Source organism: Falco biarmicus, chromosome Z (genome assembly GCF_023638135.1).
Source record: "Falco biarmicus isolate bFalBia1 chromosome Z, bFalBia1.pri, whole genome shotgun sequence".
NCBI lineage: Eukaryota > Metazoa > Chordata > Aves > Falconiformes > Falconidae > Falco > Falco biarmicus.
Genome location: NC_079311.1, coordinates 54,007,714 through 54,027,370, shown reverse-complemented (window position 1 = coordinate 54,027,370; position 19,657 = coordinate 54,007,714). Strand labels below are relative to the sequence as shown.

At 35.8% G+C, this 19,657-nt stretch overlaps 1 protein-coding gene across 10 annotated transcripts in view; it reads right to left on the bottom strand.

Annotated features, from left to right (window-relative positions):
- Nucleotides 1-19,657, bottom strand: part of PTPRD (protein tyrosine phosphatase receptor type D) — a 380,605-nt gene that overhangs the window by 88,418 nt on the left and 272,530 nt on the right. For all 10 annotated transcript variants that reach the window (XM_056325255.1, XM_056325244.1, XM_056325247.1 and 7 more), the window contains 4 exons: nt 19,170-19,429; nt 14,273-14,363; nt 7,822-8,031; nt 4,429-4,589 (listed from right to left, as the gene is read on the bottom strand). In XM_056325255.1, coding sequence (XP_056181230.1) covers nt 4,429-4,589; nt 7,822-8,031; nt 14,273-14,363; nt 19,170-19,429 — 722 coding nt within the window. The remainder of the gene's footprint in view (nt 1-4,428; nt 4,590-7,821; nt 8,032-14,272; nt 14,364-19,169; nt 19,430-19,657) is intronic.

Here is a 19,657-nt window from a genome sequence, read left to right as displayed (position 1 = left end):
AGTCCTGTGTACAGCTCTGGTGTCCTCAGTACAGGAAAGACATGGATCAGGTCCAGAGGAGGGCCGCAAAAATGATCTGAGAGATGGAACACCTGCCCTAGGAGGAAAGGCTAAAACAGAGTTGGGGTTGTTTAGCCTGGAGAAGAGAAGGCTCTTGGGAGACCCTATTGCAGCCTTTCATTACTGAAAGGTGGCTTATAAGAAAGATGGGCACAGACTTTTTAGCAGGGCCTGTAGCGGCAGGACAAGGAATAATGTTTTTAAACTAAAAAAGGGTAGATTCAGACTAGGTATGAGGAAGAAATTTTTTACAGTGAGTGTGGTGAAATGCTGGAACAGGTATCTTGGAGAGATGGTAGCTGCCCTATCCCTGGAAACATTCCAGGTCAGGTGGATGGAGCTCTGAGCAACCTGATAAACTTAAAGATGTTCCCTGCTCCTTGCAGGGGGTGTAGAATAGATGACCATTAAAGCTGCCTTCCAGCACAAACTATTTTATGATTCAGAGTGCCCAAATTCACTATGTTCAAAAGATTCAAGCTTAGGCTCCTGTCATCTGAACCAAATCAAAAAGCTGCACTTTATAAGAACAAGCAACACAGAAGTCTGTCAAGACAGTTTTCATTCCTTTTCCCTACAACTGGAAACCCACTTCACAAACAAACCTGATTCCAGAAAGATCTAGAGGAGTATTTTGCTCTTCATCAGTGAAAGGCTGAAATTAGAGAACTTCTGATTTCTTAAAAACCAGGAGGAATAGCCACATAGATTCATGTTTAGAGTGTGGGTGGGGTGAAGGAAAAGGGATGAAAGGATGCTTCATGGGGATGTGCACTCTCTTTGTAGTTTGTCAGCTTCTGAGATACATTGAACAATTTCTAGAGGTCTTTAACATATAATAACTACATTCATAACCATCTAAATTCTGTGTAACTGAACATGTGTCACACATTCAAAGTGAGACAAAAGGATTTACTGTAGGTCTGCCTAAGCTGTAGGTTGCAGCAGGGTAGTGCTTCTATCAAAACCACCCTGAGATACAAACTATGACTCAAACAGTCTTCATAATGTTTAGGCATTTCCTCTAGGGGAGGCTTAGCCTGCACCATCTCTGTATCTAGGTAAGTGGTTGCCTTTGTTTGAGATGTTGGTTATAAATCTTACTATGCTGTACGTTTTACTCCATGTTTGAGCTAGCAAAAAAAATATTTTCTAGAGGGCAAGAATATAGCCAAAATGAAAGTAATGTCTAATTAATTTACTTGGTTCCCTAAATTTGATTATTTTAATTTATGTCAAATAGATTAAAGATCTGCTCCAAAATTCCCTCCCTTCACTACGACTGCAGGGTGGTATCACTGCTGCAATGACAGAGAACACCAAACTGATCACTGGCCAAGTCAGTTCCGTTTGCCAAGACATCAACTCAGGGAAGTCAGGAAATTCAACTGCAACTCAGAAAAAAAAAATATTTTTTTCTGTGAGAACACTAGAACAGGTTGCACAGAGAGGTTGTGGAGTTTCCATTCTTGGATGTACTGAAACTTGCCTGGCCATGCCTTTGAGCTGTATGTTGTAGCTGGCCATGCTCTGAACATGGCTGGTACTGGGCAATCCCCAGAGCTGTGACCCTTTGGTTCTGTGAATCTGTGAGCTGTTTTGCACACTGTACATTAATCAGTCTCAAATGTGTTGGACATTATATTGCAGCTACAGCTGACAACAGCAAAAACTACTCCAGTATTTTCCCCATCTATTATTGTTAAGTACAAGCTGCAATGACCTTTTGGCTATATTCTAATATATAATCCAAAAATATTTCTATGAAGTATCTTTGCTTTCAGATTTTAAGAAGAGTAAATGCAGAGGCAATAACTTTTATAAAAACTGACTAACAAATAATAAAGGGGTCAAACATGCACCCCTAATCTTTGGGACAGTTCAATATGCTTCACACCGATATATTAAAATTATCCACAATATCTGTGATAGCGTCTGTTTTAAAGGAAGGCAAGAATTTTGCCCTTAAAATGATTATTTTAAAAACTGCAGTCAACCTTTCTCTATGAATGAAATTAAAATGTAACAGTATTGCAAATCAAGAGATTAGCAGTCCAAGTCTGTTTATAAAGGCTTGTATGGACAAAGGGAAATAAGCACAGCTGACCATTATTGGAGTTACTACACTTTGCAATTCAAAACACAGGGTCATTTCCCAGTCATCTTCTTCTGACTACACATTCTTCAATATCATCTTCCCCTTTGTAACATTTTTCACGTGTTTTCATGTATCAAGCAGACACCCTCTATCCTCTGTTTTCTTCTCTCCCGATCCTAGCTGTTGCACCTATGCCCTAACATATTCTAGAAATATAATTGTAAAATTTCCTGTATCCATGAAAATTCCTATTTCCCTACTTTTTATTGTACCATGTCCAACTCCTGTAGCCACAGTAATTCCCTTTAACAGAGTTAACTAAGAAATTAAATTTCCCTGTTTTCTCAGAGCCCTATGCTAAACTTCCCTACTGTCTTGTCTGGTTATTCCTGCTTTACAGACAGTAAAGCTATCAAACTCTAGCTGTCAGCTTGAATCCAGATACTCTAGAAAAAAATATCCAATTGCATATTACTTTTTTAATAGAAATGAAAAGTTCACAGAGGACCACAGAATGGTAAAACTGCAGTCATAATTTCTCAGAGATAATTTGCCAGCTCAGTGCAGTTTAACAATTTACAGCTTATAGCTGAAAATACAAAAATAAATAAATACATATGGACACTGAACAGTTCTAGTACCAGTAGTAAATAACAGATGGAAAATGTGTCCCCCATTTTCAGTGAATGACAATCTCTTCACACTACTGATGAACAAATTTTACCTGCTCATTTGTGGAATATTCCTATAATGTTTTTGGTAATAGAGCTGAAGATTGTGATTATGGTTCCACAAATGTAATCAATATTTCCAGAAGCAGTTACACATCTGCTTTATATGCTATTGTTTGGATTTGTTCTGTAGTATGGGAGAAGTTTTACTTTTAATACTCCAAAATAATCAGAAGTAAGGAGTATTTCAGTTTTAGCACATCTCTAACAACCAGTTTTTGAAGTGACAGACGCAAACAGAGGTTCACTGGTTGCTAATTGGATTAGATAGGCAAAGACAGTAGGCATTAACAGAAACTTTTATATCTGCAAGCAATAGGCTGTGTATTAAGCTCCTGTATGATTACAGTCCCAAAAGCACATTCTATAAATGTGTAGCTGTTTGAAATCTAAAGCTAAGGTTAACCCTAGACTGGTTTTTTTTTTTTACTGCTGAACAGAGATTTCCCTTTCCAAAACCTGAACCCAGCTCTCTATATGCAACTTCAGAGGTATTTGACTAGAGACAATTAGGATGGGAAGAGCATAGAGGCTAGCAGAATTTAAATATTTATATGCAGGTGATAGCATCATACCTATTAGTTTTAGAAGATACACTTCATTTAATGAAATTATCCCAAGTGTGCCCCCCCACCGAGGTCAAGGCATCTTTAAAATATTCCCCAATGGATCTTAATCAATATATTTTAAAAATGTATTAGGAACAAAATCTGAACATTAAAATAAAATTTGTGGGTTTGATTGTTTGGTTTTGATTTAGTATCTTGACTTCTGTGAACTTATATACAATGTAAAAGGCTACTATGTATACATTAAGGCATCATACACAGTATTCATCTACTAAGTTGTAAGGCAAAGGAAAGCTCTTTCTGTAATAGCAAACATACATCTGTGTCACAGACAGTGAAAAATCATAGAATAGAATGGTTTGGGTTGGAAGGGACCTAAAAGATCATCTAGTTTCAATTCCCCAGCCATGGGCAGAAGTGTAAGTGAAGTTTGATCTCATTTCAACATTAGTAGAAAACAACTATTGACTTTTCCCTAGTCTCTCAGTTCAGAGCTTAAAGTTCATACAGGTACACTGCCAAATTGAGGCTAACCATCAAAAGTAATGACTCTACTTGAGTGGAGATGAAAATCACGTTTAACATCAAGCTAAATGTAATGCCTAATGATTATTATTACACCTCTAAAAATAAGTTTTTAAAAGTAAAATGTGCAAATTCTATACATATTTGTATGCAAGCATGTACTTTCTTCATAAATGTATGCAAAATGGAAAAAACATTTAAATGCAGAAATGTTAATAGAGTGTCAGCAGCAGAAAAAATTTACCCACATACCTGTAATTATTGGAAACTTTCAGTCAATCTACTAAAAATTCTGCAGTGTTCTGGAAACCATTAATAAATATGGAAATATCCCAAAGGAATGACACTACAGTAGTACAAAAAATATACTGTGGAACAGTGTTATAAAATGGCCAATATATTAGGAAGTTACATGCCTGTTAAGAAAACTAAAAGATAAACTTACCTTTTATAAAGAAGTATAGCAATAACAATGCAGATGATAAACACCACTGCAAGAACTGGCCCAACAACCCAAATCAAGCCTTCTTCCTCATCTGTAATTGGTTGGGGATCAAGATCCATCGAAACAACAGGATCAGAGTATGGGCTGGTTGCATACATGGTCTATACAAATAAAATAGATCTTACTTAATGATAAAGCAGTGCATTTAAAATATTAATAATAATAGATTTAAAACAAATATATATAAGATAACGATGCAATGAATATAGCAATATGAAAATTCTATTTTTCTTTGTTAGGCAGTATATAAACTTGTAAAGTGAACAGCATGTTGTTATCACTACCTCTATTTTGTGCTCCATGTATTAGCAGTGATCTGCAGACAAATGAGGTAACACAGTCCTTGACAGGACACTTCGCAACTTAAACTTAAAATAAGAAAATATTAGGAGGACTATAACATATTGGCTACTCTTTTATGCTTTTTATTTAGCCTTATATTGGCTTAACACTGTTTCTTCCAGCAAGATATGAAAGGATACTTCTGAAAGAAAAATAAAGGGTACCGAATGTCCGAGGTTCCTAGAAAATGAAACTTTTGGCAACAGCAGGGTGCATTTTGAACAGTCAAAAACTTTGTGACAGAGTGTTCTTACAGAAGATGGAGACAATCTGAATTTAAGCAGGTGAAGCCACTGTAGAAGTTAAATACTGGAAGTCTTTCTTAGGGATGGAACTTGAGTTATGAAACAACAGAGGCTGCTGGAAATCTTTGCCTTACTGGATGGTGTAAAACCAGCTGGCCTAGGATAAGACCTGTGATAAGAAAATAGTATATATTTTTTTTTTTTATTCTGGTCTGACCTGATATGTCTGATCTATGGCTGAATGCAGAGTTAAAATTACAGATAGAAGAGGGTGAGAGGCCAGCCTGCTAAATCTGGATCACGTAAAGAACTCAGAGCTACAGCAAAGTCAGATGTGGACAATGGTTTGTACTTATTTCTTGTCTTTTCTGGAGTGCCTCTACCAGCACTAAACTAGGATTTGAAATACAGCTCATGCAAAGGACTTAAAAACTTGATTCTGCAGTAGATCAGGAATGCCAGTTAAGAAAGAATAGGATAACTAGGAGAAGAGGTTGATTTTCTTTTACCATGTTGCACTGTATTCTGAAAGATGCCCTAAGCCAGGACTCTTAATCAAAGGAGATGTGTGTTTTTCACACTTTATTTGGCCTTGTTTTGGGCTCTGTGCTAAAAGAGTGTCTGGGTTTGAGACTGCATTAGGACCAGCAAAGCTGAGACATTCACACTACCTGGTACAGAGCTAGTACCCATGCCAACTATGTCCAGTTATATTATGCTCTTTTACTAAGTCTGACAACAGTTTTGAGTGTCCATGTTACATTCCTGAAAAATCTGAGCTGACTGACATTTTTTCCCAGCTTCAGTATTCTCAAAAAGTAGAAAAAAGCTCATTGCTACAGTAAAAAATTCTTTGTGTTTAGCCTCTTCCTTTGGAGCAGGCAGAAAAATATTCCTGGAAAGGGATACAGAGGGGTAACAGTATCAGCATTTACTACCTGTTCTCCAATAAATAGGATTTTCCTTCTAATTTTCAACCTACCTCTATTAATGACTGATTTAAACTCATTCATTACTTTGCCAAATTTATCTTTTTTTTTTTACTTACCCTTTGATAACACGCTTAACATATTTATAGACTCTAATCCTAAGTTCTCTCAGCTTCCCTTTTACTAAGTTAAACAAATTCAGACCTCCCCATGCCCTCTTGTAAAGCAAGTTTTCCATTCTACAAAACAGAGAAATTGTGTGTTCCCTGAAGGAGAAACCTTATCTAAAGAGCATTTTGAAGACTGGGAAAAACACTCCTTCCGAATTACAATTCATACACCAGTGGGATCCATAGTCCTAGAAGAAAACCAGACATACTGAGAGAAGCTGAAGCTCATTCACCCTTATAAACTCTTCACTCTCTGATAATCACAAAGATGTTTCAGATTGCATGCTAAACCAGACATTGTCCATACTGTAAGAGTAGTAATGCCTTTTGAAATCTTCAACAAGAGACCCCTGGATATATTTTGCCATACCAGCATTTTCAGCTGTAAACATAAACCCCTATTTATTCATGTGTTTTCATCCTGATTTCTCTCTAACAAAGTAGTAATCTTAGGGTTATATGAAATGACCAATGCCTTAAATTAATATAGAAAAATAAATAAGAAATGGTGCTTTGTATCAAAAAGATCAGTTTTAGTACAGGTAGCTTCTGACACACATTTTTTTGGCAATCATCAAACTTAATATCCAAAAACTGTCTACTCTCTGTAGTTTGAAACTCTCTCATGCAGCACCTTCAGAACTCTCTGTCTACACAGCCACTGTCAAAAAGTGAAAGAGGAACTTCTGGTTTATGTTAGAGCTTCCAGGAGGCACTTATTTTATTTTCAAATTAAGCTACGTATCCCACAAATATTCAAATTGAAACTACTTCCTCACAGTGTTTAAGTAGACAAATTCTGTTGACATTGAGAAAACAACTGTACGATTACATATTGGAAGCATTTGACTAGAATTCCAATTATTGGTGTAGGAGTTTCTAGTGGATGAGCCAGCAAATGCATCTGTCAGGTTTAGATAGCAATTAGAAAGATACCATATTACACTGTATGTCAAACTATTAATGTGTATTGCAAATTCTTTCAACAGCCCTACTTCTGTCTTTTTATTTTTATTTTTATTTTTATTTTACTATATTACATGCAGTAGATTAATTCACACATAAAGGGACATAACTACAAGGTGAATTACATAAAGAGGAATGACAGTTCATTATTTAGCTTACCTCAGGAATTTTCTTTATTGAATTATTTTCTAACTTTCTAACAGTTCAACAGATAAAGTTGTCACAGAATAACAAACTAAAGAGGCTAGTTGTGCATGTCTCTGATTCAAGGGATCTTCCCAAGAATCCTGATTCTTCAACACCACTATTCAATGGCAGCAGAATACACAAGAGGAACTCTTTTTATAATATGTTGAGAAACATGCTGCTGTGAAGTTCATGCCTCAGAACCTGTGTCAATGATCTCAAATAGCAGAGCATGTAATTTGCAAAGGATCACAATACAGCTAATAAAAGGTGATGTTTAGGTTTCCATTATACACAGAAGTAACAAATAAAGACACAAGCAAAATAGAAAAGTTAAAGGGATTAATTCAAACTAAGCAAGGAAACACTTGCTTTAGTGATGCCCTGACTTATATTGTAAAAAAAAATAGGTTTTGGGAAGTGAAAGAAGCACAGAAAGCTGTTTTCGTTATTGTGGAAAGGTAATTTTGGATTTAAAAATGTTAACTAACTTACAGATTCTGAGTGCTCCATGACAGCCAACACAAAGAAGACATATTCTTGACCACTCTGCAGTTGCTTATTCTCAAAGCCACCGTAATGCTTCTTATCCCCCAATGTGAACTCGGTAGGAAGAACTTCAAAGTGAGCTGCAATATATGGCTTTAATTCAACTTCCCTCCCAAGACGAATGCTTCTGCGCTTCCTAGCTATCTCCTTAAGCAGCTTCAGAATGAAAGGCGGGTGGGGGTGGGGGTGGGGTGGGGGTGGGGAGAGAGAGAGAGCGAGAGAAAAAGTAAGAAAAGAAAAATAACTGTAAACAATTTTAATGTTTTAATGTAAATTATTTACAATGTAATGAGAAAATTTAATGCATGACCAGGAACTACAAAAATACAATATATTCACATTTCATGGGGGCTATCAGTATCACTAAATCAATTGCAAAATCCTGAGTTCCTTGTCATCTTTGTTAAAATACAATACTAGATAGCAATTGTACTGTGCAGACTACAAACATAAAACAATTAGATCAATTTTCAGTTTCTGATATTGCTGTCTCTAGGGCAACAAAAAAGCTAACACAGCAATATCTCTTCCTTGAGGACATATATATATACACATATCATATTACACATCACATATATACGTGAATGCATATATACATAAAGTAATTCATAGAATAGAATCATAGACTCATTTCCAATGGATAAAACCTTTAAGATCATGAAGTCCAATTGCAACCCTAACACTGCCAAGTCCACCACTGAACAATGTCACTAAGCACCGCTTCTATACATCTTTTAAATATTTCCAGGGATGATGACTCAAACTGGGCAGCCTGTTCCAATGCTTGACCACCATTTCAATGAAGAATTTTTTCCTAATATCCAATCTAAACCTCCCTTGGTGCCACTTGAAGCCATTTACTCTCATCCTGTCAGTTGTTACCTGGGAGAAAAGACCGGCACTCTCTTTTCAGATAGTTGCAGAGGGAGATGAAGTCTCTCCTCAGCCTCCTTTTCTCCAAGATGCAGCCTAACCAGTACCATGTTCAGTGGGTCAATCATTTCCCTAATGCATAATGAATATGCAAGGTACTATCTTATCTCTTGTTTGATAAAACAAAACTTACTAACACATATGATGTCATTATTTAAAAATGAGGAATAAAAAATGCAAAACTGAAAAAAAATTCCCAGTTTCTGAAAATCAATTTATATTAACTTTAACTTTTTCTGGTAACTCTGAAATACAATTCAATACAAAGTACCTATGAACAGATTAATAGCTCTTTTTTCCTTTCTTCCCATCCCCACACCCCATTCTCTCCGATATGAGAACTACCAAACACACTGTCAATATTATCTTATTATCCCACAGAAAAGAGTGCTTTCCAATGTACTTCAGAAACAGTAAATTAAGTGAAGAAGAGTTTATAGGAGTGATAGTGATTTGTAAACGTATCTTCCATCCCAAACGTGATACTGATGGCTATTTTACTTGTTCAAAAGCACCAAAAATTGTGTTTGTACACTATACAATAGAATGGTGAAAGGAATCAGTAGCAGGACCGATGAATCCTAAGATGGCTTTTCTAAGGCCAGACTACAAAATATTATCTACCACCCTGTCATACGCAACTCACACTTCAGATTTTAACTAATCTGGCTTTCAAACCATAACTTTACCTTGTTTCATAAAATATTTCTTCTGATGAACAAAGCTAAAATTTACATCAGCACATTTATGACAAGAGAGATGCTAGGTTCAAATTTATAAAGCCTATACTAATTAATGAAGGAACTTCAGTTCAGCTGGTATAATGCATTGATGAGTTACTTATTAAATCAGACAAATGCTTACTCAGTATCTTTTATCACTTTAGATACACTGGCACTCAACAAATATTAATCTGATTTGATTACAAGGGGATGGAACTTTTCCTGGGTAGTAAGTGATGACTTCTAAGGCCTCTTTATGGTTCCCCTTGTTTTTCACTTAAGAAATTTATTCAGTGTCCTGTAGTCACAGACTATTAGACAATAATAAATTTTTCCAAGGTCACACAGTTGTTTTAGGCTTTTCAGCACACAGACAGTGCTAATACAACATATTAGCAGAAACTTCTTTGCTAAGAGGAGGAGACAAATCTCCAGAGCTAGACAGAGATCAATGAAAAAAGAGATTAAAATCTCATCTTCAGTATGCATTCTCATTTTAAAGAACATGATTAGTCAGGAAAGTGCTCTCCTTCTTTGGCCTCTTCTTCAGTGTTAGGCCTCAGACCTCTTCTTGCCTTCCCCACATGGGATCTTGTGTTTTGCAATTACACAATTAACAATTTTGATGCATGTAAAATTATTTAGTATTCACTGTGCTACCGAGACAGAAGCTTTTAATACTGTACTTCAACACCCCTTCTCTTTGAAGTACATATTTCAAACACAGGCTACAGATAAAACACAGAAGCAACCTGTACCACATGGATCCAAACCTCCTTAGCACTGAGGGCATTTGGATGTTACCCCTTCAAGAAGTACGCAGTCACCTGCTTTCCAGCTTTAAGGCTGAGTCTGTTTTCTACCAATTTCCTTGCTCCAACACAAAAGCTGGTACACTGCAATGGATCCCCTGAGCAAAAAAGAACTGGCCATAATTTGAGACTAGGACTCATTATTCATTACTCAAGGACTCTATTACAATCAGCACTCCATATTTCTCTTTCATTTTTCCTAAACAGTTTAATGAGCAGCTAGAGTAAATTTGCATGGTATAAAAATGAGGGCAGTAGAGAACTGTAATATAAGATTTCTATTTAGTTGCTTTACTGAAGGTGACTCTTACATCTGCTGGTAGTTTCCTACGCCCTGGGTAGTTACTGAAGGCAGAACATGAGGCAGAGACTGACCCAACTTTGTTTCAGTTGCTTCAGCCATTTTAAGAACTGCTGAGGGAAGCACTCTATGAAAAGTTTGTATCTATGTGAAGCCATCTTTTATAAGGATAATAACAGCTACGCAGAGTGTTGAGCGCTGACTATACTAAAGTGTGCTCAAACACAAAGGCAGATACCCAGGTAATAATAATGTGATATGTATACTAACTGGAAGTTAGGAGCTGTAAGTACTGTAGTAGGTGGAGAAGTACATGGCTTAAGCCATCCCTGAAAAGAACTGGTATTTTTGTGTATGGGTACAGTCTCCACTGGAATTTAAAGTTATCTGTGTGGCTACCTCAAATACACTCTTTATCTTATGTTTCAGGAAGACACCATATTTACAATTTATATTTTCAATAATTCATAATAAAATGTCAAAATAGTGCAAGAGTACTGCAATACATAATTAGAATGCAATTGAAAGGGGAAGAGAAATGTTGGACCTTAATCATTCTTGCATTTAAATTAGTAACATAAAATGCATACATTTAATAGATAACAATGCTGAAGTACTGTATTACAGTGGGTGAAGTGATCAGAAGCTGAGTTTTGGCTATGAATGCAAAAAGTTAATTAGCCTGAGTCAAACAAAATCTGTTTAACTTTTTCAAAGGTAATTATTCATCACCTAAGGCCAGCTAAACTTAGATGTGTTTGTGTGTAGATAAAAATTTTGTCTGTGACATTGATGATACTTGACTGAATAGACCTCAGATGAACTTCTGGCCTCATTCATGTTTCATATATAATGCGGTTGTTGCCAAATATCATTACTTGCACATATATTTTCTGTTTTATTTTATATCAGGATTCCAACAAAATTGCTGAATTCATGCCGGCTTTTACTTAGGTTTTAATGCTCACAAATCTGAAGTATCCCTACTAGGTAATACCTACAGCAAATCATAACAATTTGTTTATATTTCTTTTATTTGCATGACATATCTATTTAAATACAATAGATGTCATGATATGCGAAATAAAAAAAAATTGAGTTAATAAAAAATATTTTATCTCTAAGATCTATTTTTTCAGATAGACAATATCTTGTCCACTGTCTGCCCCTATAAGATTCTGCAACTTCCATAGTTTCTTTCAGAATTGAGATTCAAGAAATCAGGAAGATTAGGTAACTACAATAAGGCTGGAGAGTCTTTTGGACTGGTCAGTAATGTACTAGGGTTAACACTCCAGAGTAGTGTTTTCAGCAAATACTTTTCTTCTGAAAATTTAAGCAAAGTATTTGAGACATAGCTCTTTGGAAAACCTATTGCCCTACCCTTTCTGATACTAGCCAGACACCTGAGATTGTACTAAAAAAATATATGCACTCAGAGTGTAGCGTAGTTAGTTTATCTGTGGGGTTTTTTTTCCTTAAATTTAGTTACTGTGTCACTGCTTTCACATGTTTCTCAGGAATAGTACATCTAATTAACAATAAGCATATATTTCCTAAAGTTGGAACTAAACCAGTCTTTTAAGTAACAGAAACTGGATGAGTTAGCATGAAATACAGTTTCTGCCTACTTTCAATTTTTTCCCTACTTAGTACTTACTGTATGTATTGCTGGCAACTGTAAAAGATGTATCAAGGGTTTTCATTCTTTATCAGAAATAATATTCATTTTCCAGTCAATGCATATCTTATTTCTTCCACCATTAATTCTACAATGTGGTCTCAATTATATCAGTAGAAGTGGGAAACAACCTATCCTGACCCAAATATTTCTGAATTAATAAATGCTCTTTATCAATCTGTTATACAGATTAATGCACTGCAACTTGCAGGATGATTAAAATGACCCTTTGTTATGGGAATCAGCAGGACCCGTAGAATTTAATTGCCAAAAAGTTCAATGTCATCTGGCACCTATCCTTTAATCTGTTAATGCTGCTGAATGTGACTACCGTCTTTGGATGTTAAAAGTATGTGGTAATATTAAATCAGTTTTCCATTACTGTATGGATCTTGCTGTCAGAGTTTTATTGCTTAACTGTATTTGATGTCACCTAGGACTATGATCATGAGCTGATGGCATTTACTATCCAAGATCTGTCAAAAGGAAGAAGTTAATAGATCAAAGCCAGTCATTGCTGCAATTGAATCAAATGAGACAATCGCATAAATGAAGCTGGTCAAGAGGAAACACAGACTTCAGTCAGCAGTAATGAAAACCACGCCTTCCTTTGAACAGTTGTTTTTAATATTCTGATTAAGGATCATCCTGTTTTTGTACATATTCTTCTTTGCCTTTTCTGACCAGAAAATTAGTCTAAGACCGAAAGAGCTCTTTTTATTTTTTGAAAGCTTTCTGCAGCAGTGTTAGTTTGGTGAAGATCTTTATTTTCCTCACAATTTTGTGTAAAAATTGAAATTGATATCCACTTTGTCAGTGGAGGAGGTAAAAAAACCCTTGTGATTGCTCACTAATATTCATTACTTCCCAGGGACTGTATTATGGGAAGTATAGGGTGACACATCTCTGTAACATAAAACTCTTTTAATTCACCAAAATAAAATGGAAAAATAGACAAAATCCAGTCAAAAGATCACTAAATCAGAGGTAAAGAAACTCTGACTATGATCTCTGGTCTTTGAATTGCAGAAATATTACATGTACAAACTACCATAGCATCTGAATGAGATCTAAAATACTAGCCAGATACAACAGTAACAACAATAACAACACCACCTGTCTTTTGTATAGTGCTTTCATATGGTTCTCTCTAAAGATATTTTAAATTATAAATATTAGTATTAATCCAGATTAACAGATTGAAAGAAGAAAGACAGGTTCACATGATCTATATTGTCCTTCAGTATAACAGAAGACAGGACTGAATGCTGATGCTATACTTCCTGGAATTACTAATGTATTAATAACATAATGAATTGATTTGTAGTATTACTGGGCTTATCTCTAAAATGAAAGTACCTTTCCATCCTTTGGGTTAATATAATTTATCATGTTGAATGGCATCATGAGTTGCTCTTTCCTACTTCATTCATTTATTTCTGAGAACAAACTGTCAGTAGAATGGAGACTACCATAAAAGTTTACTAACCAGAAGCATTCCAGTATGTGAGAATCAGGTAAAAACACTGCAAGAAGGTCAAATGTTAAATTGCAGTGCAAATTGCAAATTAGCATTTGTTACAGGCTTAGTAAACACCCCACTAATGAACCAGACCTTTATTAGAGTTCATATCATTGGTGATTTAGCTTTTGCTGACAACCCATTTCACCTCCTGCACTTTTGTATTACGCTTTACAATAGGAAAAAAGTAAAATATTAATATCAACAAAGATCAGACACTTTGTGTGCTTTATTGCAACTTAATGTCTTTCTCGGCTTCTAATTTAAAGTAATTTGAACTTCTGTTCCAGTCCCCACAGGCTACTTCAAATATAAATATAAAATATCCTGACAACCAAAACTTCTAAAACTGGTGAGTTAATCACATACCACTAATAAGATTGTTTCTTTAATAAAGAAGAATACGACAACAAAACCATACATTACCTCATCTAGTTCCATTTCATCTGGACTCTCCCATGGTTTGATGAACTTTCCACGAGACCTCTTTAAAGGCACAATAACTATGTAATAACCTCTGTAAAGAAAACAGTTGGACAAAAGTGAGGTTGAAGGAAAAGGAATATAGAAATTGGTGGAGTGGATGCCTGTTCAGAGGAACTTAAGGAAACAGCGGTATGCTGAAAGCAAACTTTTTCTCATTATTATGTTACTGCAGCCTTCCAAACACAGTTGTAAAGATTCACATTCTTGAAAACATATCCAGCGTAAAACATTTGACAAACAAATGGGACTAATTACCTGCCTTTTCATGTAAACATATAAGTATGTATAAGAAACTTTAATTACAATGTTCTAAAATGCCTATGTGTTTGACTGCTGTTCATTTTTTCATTTGAAAGACAAGAGCTTTGGGATATTTGTGCCTTGTCACCACCACACTGTGAAAAAAACCCAAACCCCTAAACTAAAACATATTACCATATATTTAATTCTCAATTATCACCCCATCTTTCCCCATTTTCATGTATAATCAGAATAGTGGGATAACATAATGTGTTTGTTGATGCCAATAAACAGAAATTAAAGAAGACATAGCATATACTCCACCCACACACTCTTTACTTTTGAGAATCAATCACCATCACCTTTACCTACTTAAGTATTCTGTTCACAGTTATAGATGAGAGAATTTCAGGTATTCTGTCTTTGTGGCTAGGATTTGCAAATTACATTTACCAGTTTTCCTCAGAAACATTTTCCTGAAAATATCTTCCTCCTCCTCGTCCTCCACAATGGAGACTAATAAATTATACTTTCTAGTGTAACGGAGATATGGCACTTTCCTTGTTTCCTTCACAAAGCCTGGATACATGTCAGGCAGATCCATAATTTCACATTGGTGTGAGGAAAAGCAGTAGAATCACACAGCAGGACATCCAGGATGGTATAATGTAAATCTTCTTGATAAACACACTTGTCAAAAGGCAAGCACTCTCCATCTCAGAGGAGATGGAAAGAAGCTGCTTTCCTTTGTTTCTCACAACAGAATATTAAGAAGGTATCTCTAGCTCTACATTGTAGAAGATAATTTTAGTGTCTCATGGACCATCTTCTTCTTTTCCTGTCTGCAATTTTTTACAGACTATCCAATCTTCCACAGCACTGACTATTCATTTTACTCACTCAATGCAGCTGAAAAACCTGAAGTAATTAATGAAAGTGAGTCTACAGAAAAGGACCTGCCTTAGAAATGATGAAAATCTACTTCAGTCTAAAGTGACTCTATAAACTATCTTGCTTACATACCAGCACATGCCATTGGTCCATTTTAATGATCTCCTCTTAATTAAATCCCCTTCCCATAAAAGAAATGTCACAAAAGTTTCGTTTTTTAACAACTGCAGTACATATTTATTAATTCTTGTGTTAAGAAATCTGGGAAATCTTTCTGTAGAAATGCTGAGCTCCAACAGGAGATGCTGGAAACAAGAAGGGTTGGCCACAGATTTTTAACTTGCTTGCTTGCTGTATCCATTAATATTCCACAGTATGTAAAATCTGCAGCATACATTCTTATAGTAACAATATGATAAAAAAATCTTTTACATTGTTGTTCTTCAAAACTAGTAAGACTGATTGAATCCAGACGTTAAACGTGAGTATGTATTTTAAAACTTCTTTGGTTATACAAACAACAAATCCTGATGAATGAAGATTTATCTGTGTATACAAAAACTACAAGCTACATAACTTTTCTTTAACACATGCCTAAGAATCAAGACAAGCAATTGAGAACTGGCCCCTATATGTCATTCAGACGTAACAGATACATCTGCTGGATGAACTGCATAGCAGTCTCTTACTTACCCCTTTTTTTTTCTCCTTTTTCTTTTTTAAGCTAACAGTGTTCATACTTTTTTTCCAATCAAGCAACATCCAGCATGTAAATGTTACTTTCACACTTTTTCACACTTTCTTCATGTGTGCCTCCCACTCATAACTTTGATCATCCACTAAGCCTTTCAGCACATACAGAGTATTTTAAAGCTAAGAGCACAAGTACATCAACAGCAAGCAGAAAAATGAAACTGTTCACATAAGTATAAAGTCCTGCAAACTGTAAAGGACAACAAAATTCTATTGTTTCTAGCTAACTCCAGAAAATGTAGCGTCTCTTGAAAAACATGATTTATTATTTTCTTTATTATTTGCTTGTTTGTTTTGAGTTTGAGTTTTCTGGTGTGGTTGATTGGTTTTGGGTTTTGGTTTTTGTTTTTGTTTTGGCTTTTTGCTGTTGTTTTTTTTTTGTGGAGATGGTAGAGGGTGGGAAATGGAGGGTTTCCTTGGATATTGCTTGAACTACTGAGTACTACAAAGGCTAAAGTCTTCCATAAAACTCTGTTCTAAGACTTTGCAAAGATGAATTCAGAGAGATTCAGAGGAACATGAACTGTCCTTTAGATGTAAAAATTGCTTTGTATTAGCCCAAAATACTACAGGAAAATGAAGAAATTGCTCACATGAGATACCAGCAAAAGGGATTCATCTTACCTAGCATAAGGTGAGCTCTGCTCCAATTTCTATGCCGCATCACCACCAGACATTGAAATAATGACAATTACTTCTACCAACTTTAAAAAATATACAAAGGCTTTTATAACATTACCGTCAATCCCATTAGTATTTACCTATAATTCATCAGAGCAAACCATTAACTGTTTCACCTTCTGCGTAATTAGTATTATTGAAAGATTCTCAGTGTATAATACTGCATAGTAAGATGGAGATAATCATGAGCTTATAATGTACCCATAGAGAAAGAACAACTATAAAAAGTCAACATAATTATTACATAAAATTGTTCTTCCTATGCAAAGACTATAGCTGTAATAATCTTAGTTTTTGCATCAAATAAGCTTTTTCTGTTCAGCATCTAGTTGCTTTGGTATGCCTGCTTCCAAGGGTCAAGTCATTCTTTTTGTTGTTGTTTCGTTTTTCTGTCTCAAGCCTAATCATATTTTCTTAGGAAATAAATAAAGAAGGAGGAGATACATTATTTTCAAAATTGGCAGTTGGACCCCATAGATTTAATGCACCTTTCCTGATGTCACATAGCCTTTTTCATTTTTTTACACTACATAGAAGAATGGCATCACCTTTTTTTTCCTCTTCTATCTTCTGCTATTGTTTGACCAGCTACCCTGCACTTCTTTCTCTCTGTGAATGGTCTGTCTCATAAATCTTTTTTGACTTATTCCATCTTCAGACTTCCTTAGCTGCATTTGTTACTGACCGCATCTTACTCAATCTAATGATAATGGCTACATTTTTCAGTTTTTCATCCTTTTAATGTCTCAAAGTCATTTCTTTCTTAACCTCACCTGCCTCAAAATCCTTAGTCAGTAATGAAAAAGGGGAGCAGCCTTCTACAAAGCCATCAGTAAAAATCCACCAGGGAGAGGACAAGTTGAATCCCCAACAGTACTTAATAACTTGTTCATTTTCCTCCCCACTTCCTTTATATTACACATGAGAATCTTCTAGACCAACAAGAATCACTATAAGCAGAGCAGTAACACTTATTGATTGTACCATGCTTCATGTTTTCTTGGCAAATATTTATTGTCTAAAATTCCTAATCCCTGCTGACCGTGTGCTGTCAGCTCTTTAGTCCTATTTCTGCTGTTTAAATCTCCACAGCATCTTTTCCCTCAAAACCTAAGTAACCTATAGTAACCTCTTTGCCAAATATTTCAGCAAAAAATCCTTTTTAATTTCTGGGACCAGTGGAGAGGACCTGAGATTTTTCTTTTAATAAGAATTTTATAATTTGTTTATGTGAATTTATCTAAGTGTAGTTGCAATTCTTTAAAACTCCACAGAATTCTGGGGTGACTGGGGCTGAGTACTTCAAAGTGCTGCAGCCAGGCAGCGATCCATCTATGGGTTATCCATTTTTCCTGAGAAGATACATTGTTCAAAACACAACTGGCTTCCTTAATCCCTCTTTGCTATTTGAAATCAGTGATGAAACACAAAAGTACTCTGAAAAAAAGACACAGACTCAAGGACAATCTTTCTCCATGTATTTCTACCTAAATTTTACTCAGTCTTACATACTTCATTAAGTGACAAACTTACAGAATAGTTCTAGTTAGAAGGGACACACAAAAATCATCTAGTCCAACTGCCTGACCACTTCAGGCCTGATCAAAGTTAAAACAAATTATTAAGGGCATTGTCCAAATGCCTCTTAAACACTGACAGGCTTGGGGCATCCACCACCTTTCTAGGAAGCCTGTTCCCAGGTTTGACCACTGTCTTGGTAAAAAAAATGCCTCTGTATGTCTGAACATACCCTGATGCAGCTTTGAACCATCCCCATGCATCTTATCAATGGATCCAAGGGAGAAGAGATCAGCACCTCCCCCTCCACTTCTCCTTCTCAGGAAGCCATAAGGTTACTCCTCAGCCTCCTTTTCTCTAAATGTGACAAACCCAAAGTCCTTAGCTGCTCCTTATAGGACATACCTTCCAGCCCATTCATCAGCTTTGTTGCTCTCCACTGGATGCATTCAAGTACCTTAACAACAGAATCTGGAATTTGTTCTTAAAATTTCGTGCCACTGATGACTGCCAAACGGTCTAATCTCTCTAGATCCCTCTGCAAGGCTTCTTTGTCTCCCTCAAGAGAGTCAACAGCACCTCCCAGTTTAGTATTATCAAATATTAGTCTAAATGCTACTGTGGACTGCTCTACTCTCTGTACTGTTGTGAAGAATAAAGCCCTGGTATACCACTATAGCTCTAGATCTTATAAACAGTAAGAATAACCATCTTTTTGAAGATAAAAGCAATGGTATGTCATTCATTCACTCACTTTATGTTCTCATTTGAAGGTACTTCTGGAAGTTCCACAGTTATCATGCCATCTAAGTTGGTCTTTCCAATGAAGACTGGTTTGGTGCGAAGCACATCTGGTGCAGTCTTTGCTGTCACTCTGTGCTGAAGACCCCCAGCACTATTCCCTCTGTTGGTCAGCACAAATGAATATGATGTCTCTGGCTTCAAGTTAGTGATCAGCTTTTGAGTAGCACGTCCATCAACCTCCACCACCATTTTCCCATCATCATAAAGGATCTAAGTTAATATACAAATTGAAGGTAGTTTTTGGTTACCAAGAGAAGGCAACTGATACTGTTGTACTGAATTCAGGAATGAACCAAATTATAAATCTAAAATTAAAATTACTGGGCATTTTAGGCTGTAAGTATGGCATTCGCTACCGCAATTAAAACTCGCTTTCAGGGGCAAAAAAGAACTACCTTAATTTAAAGCAACATAAGCACTCCTAAAATGCAATGTCAC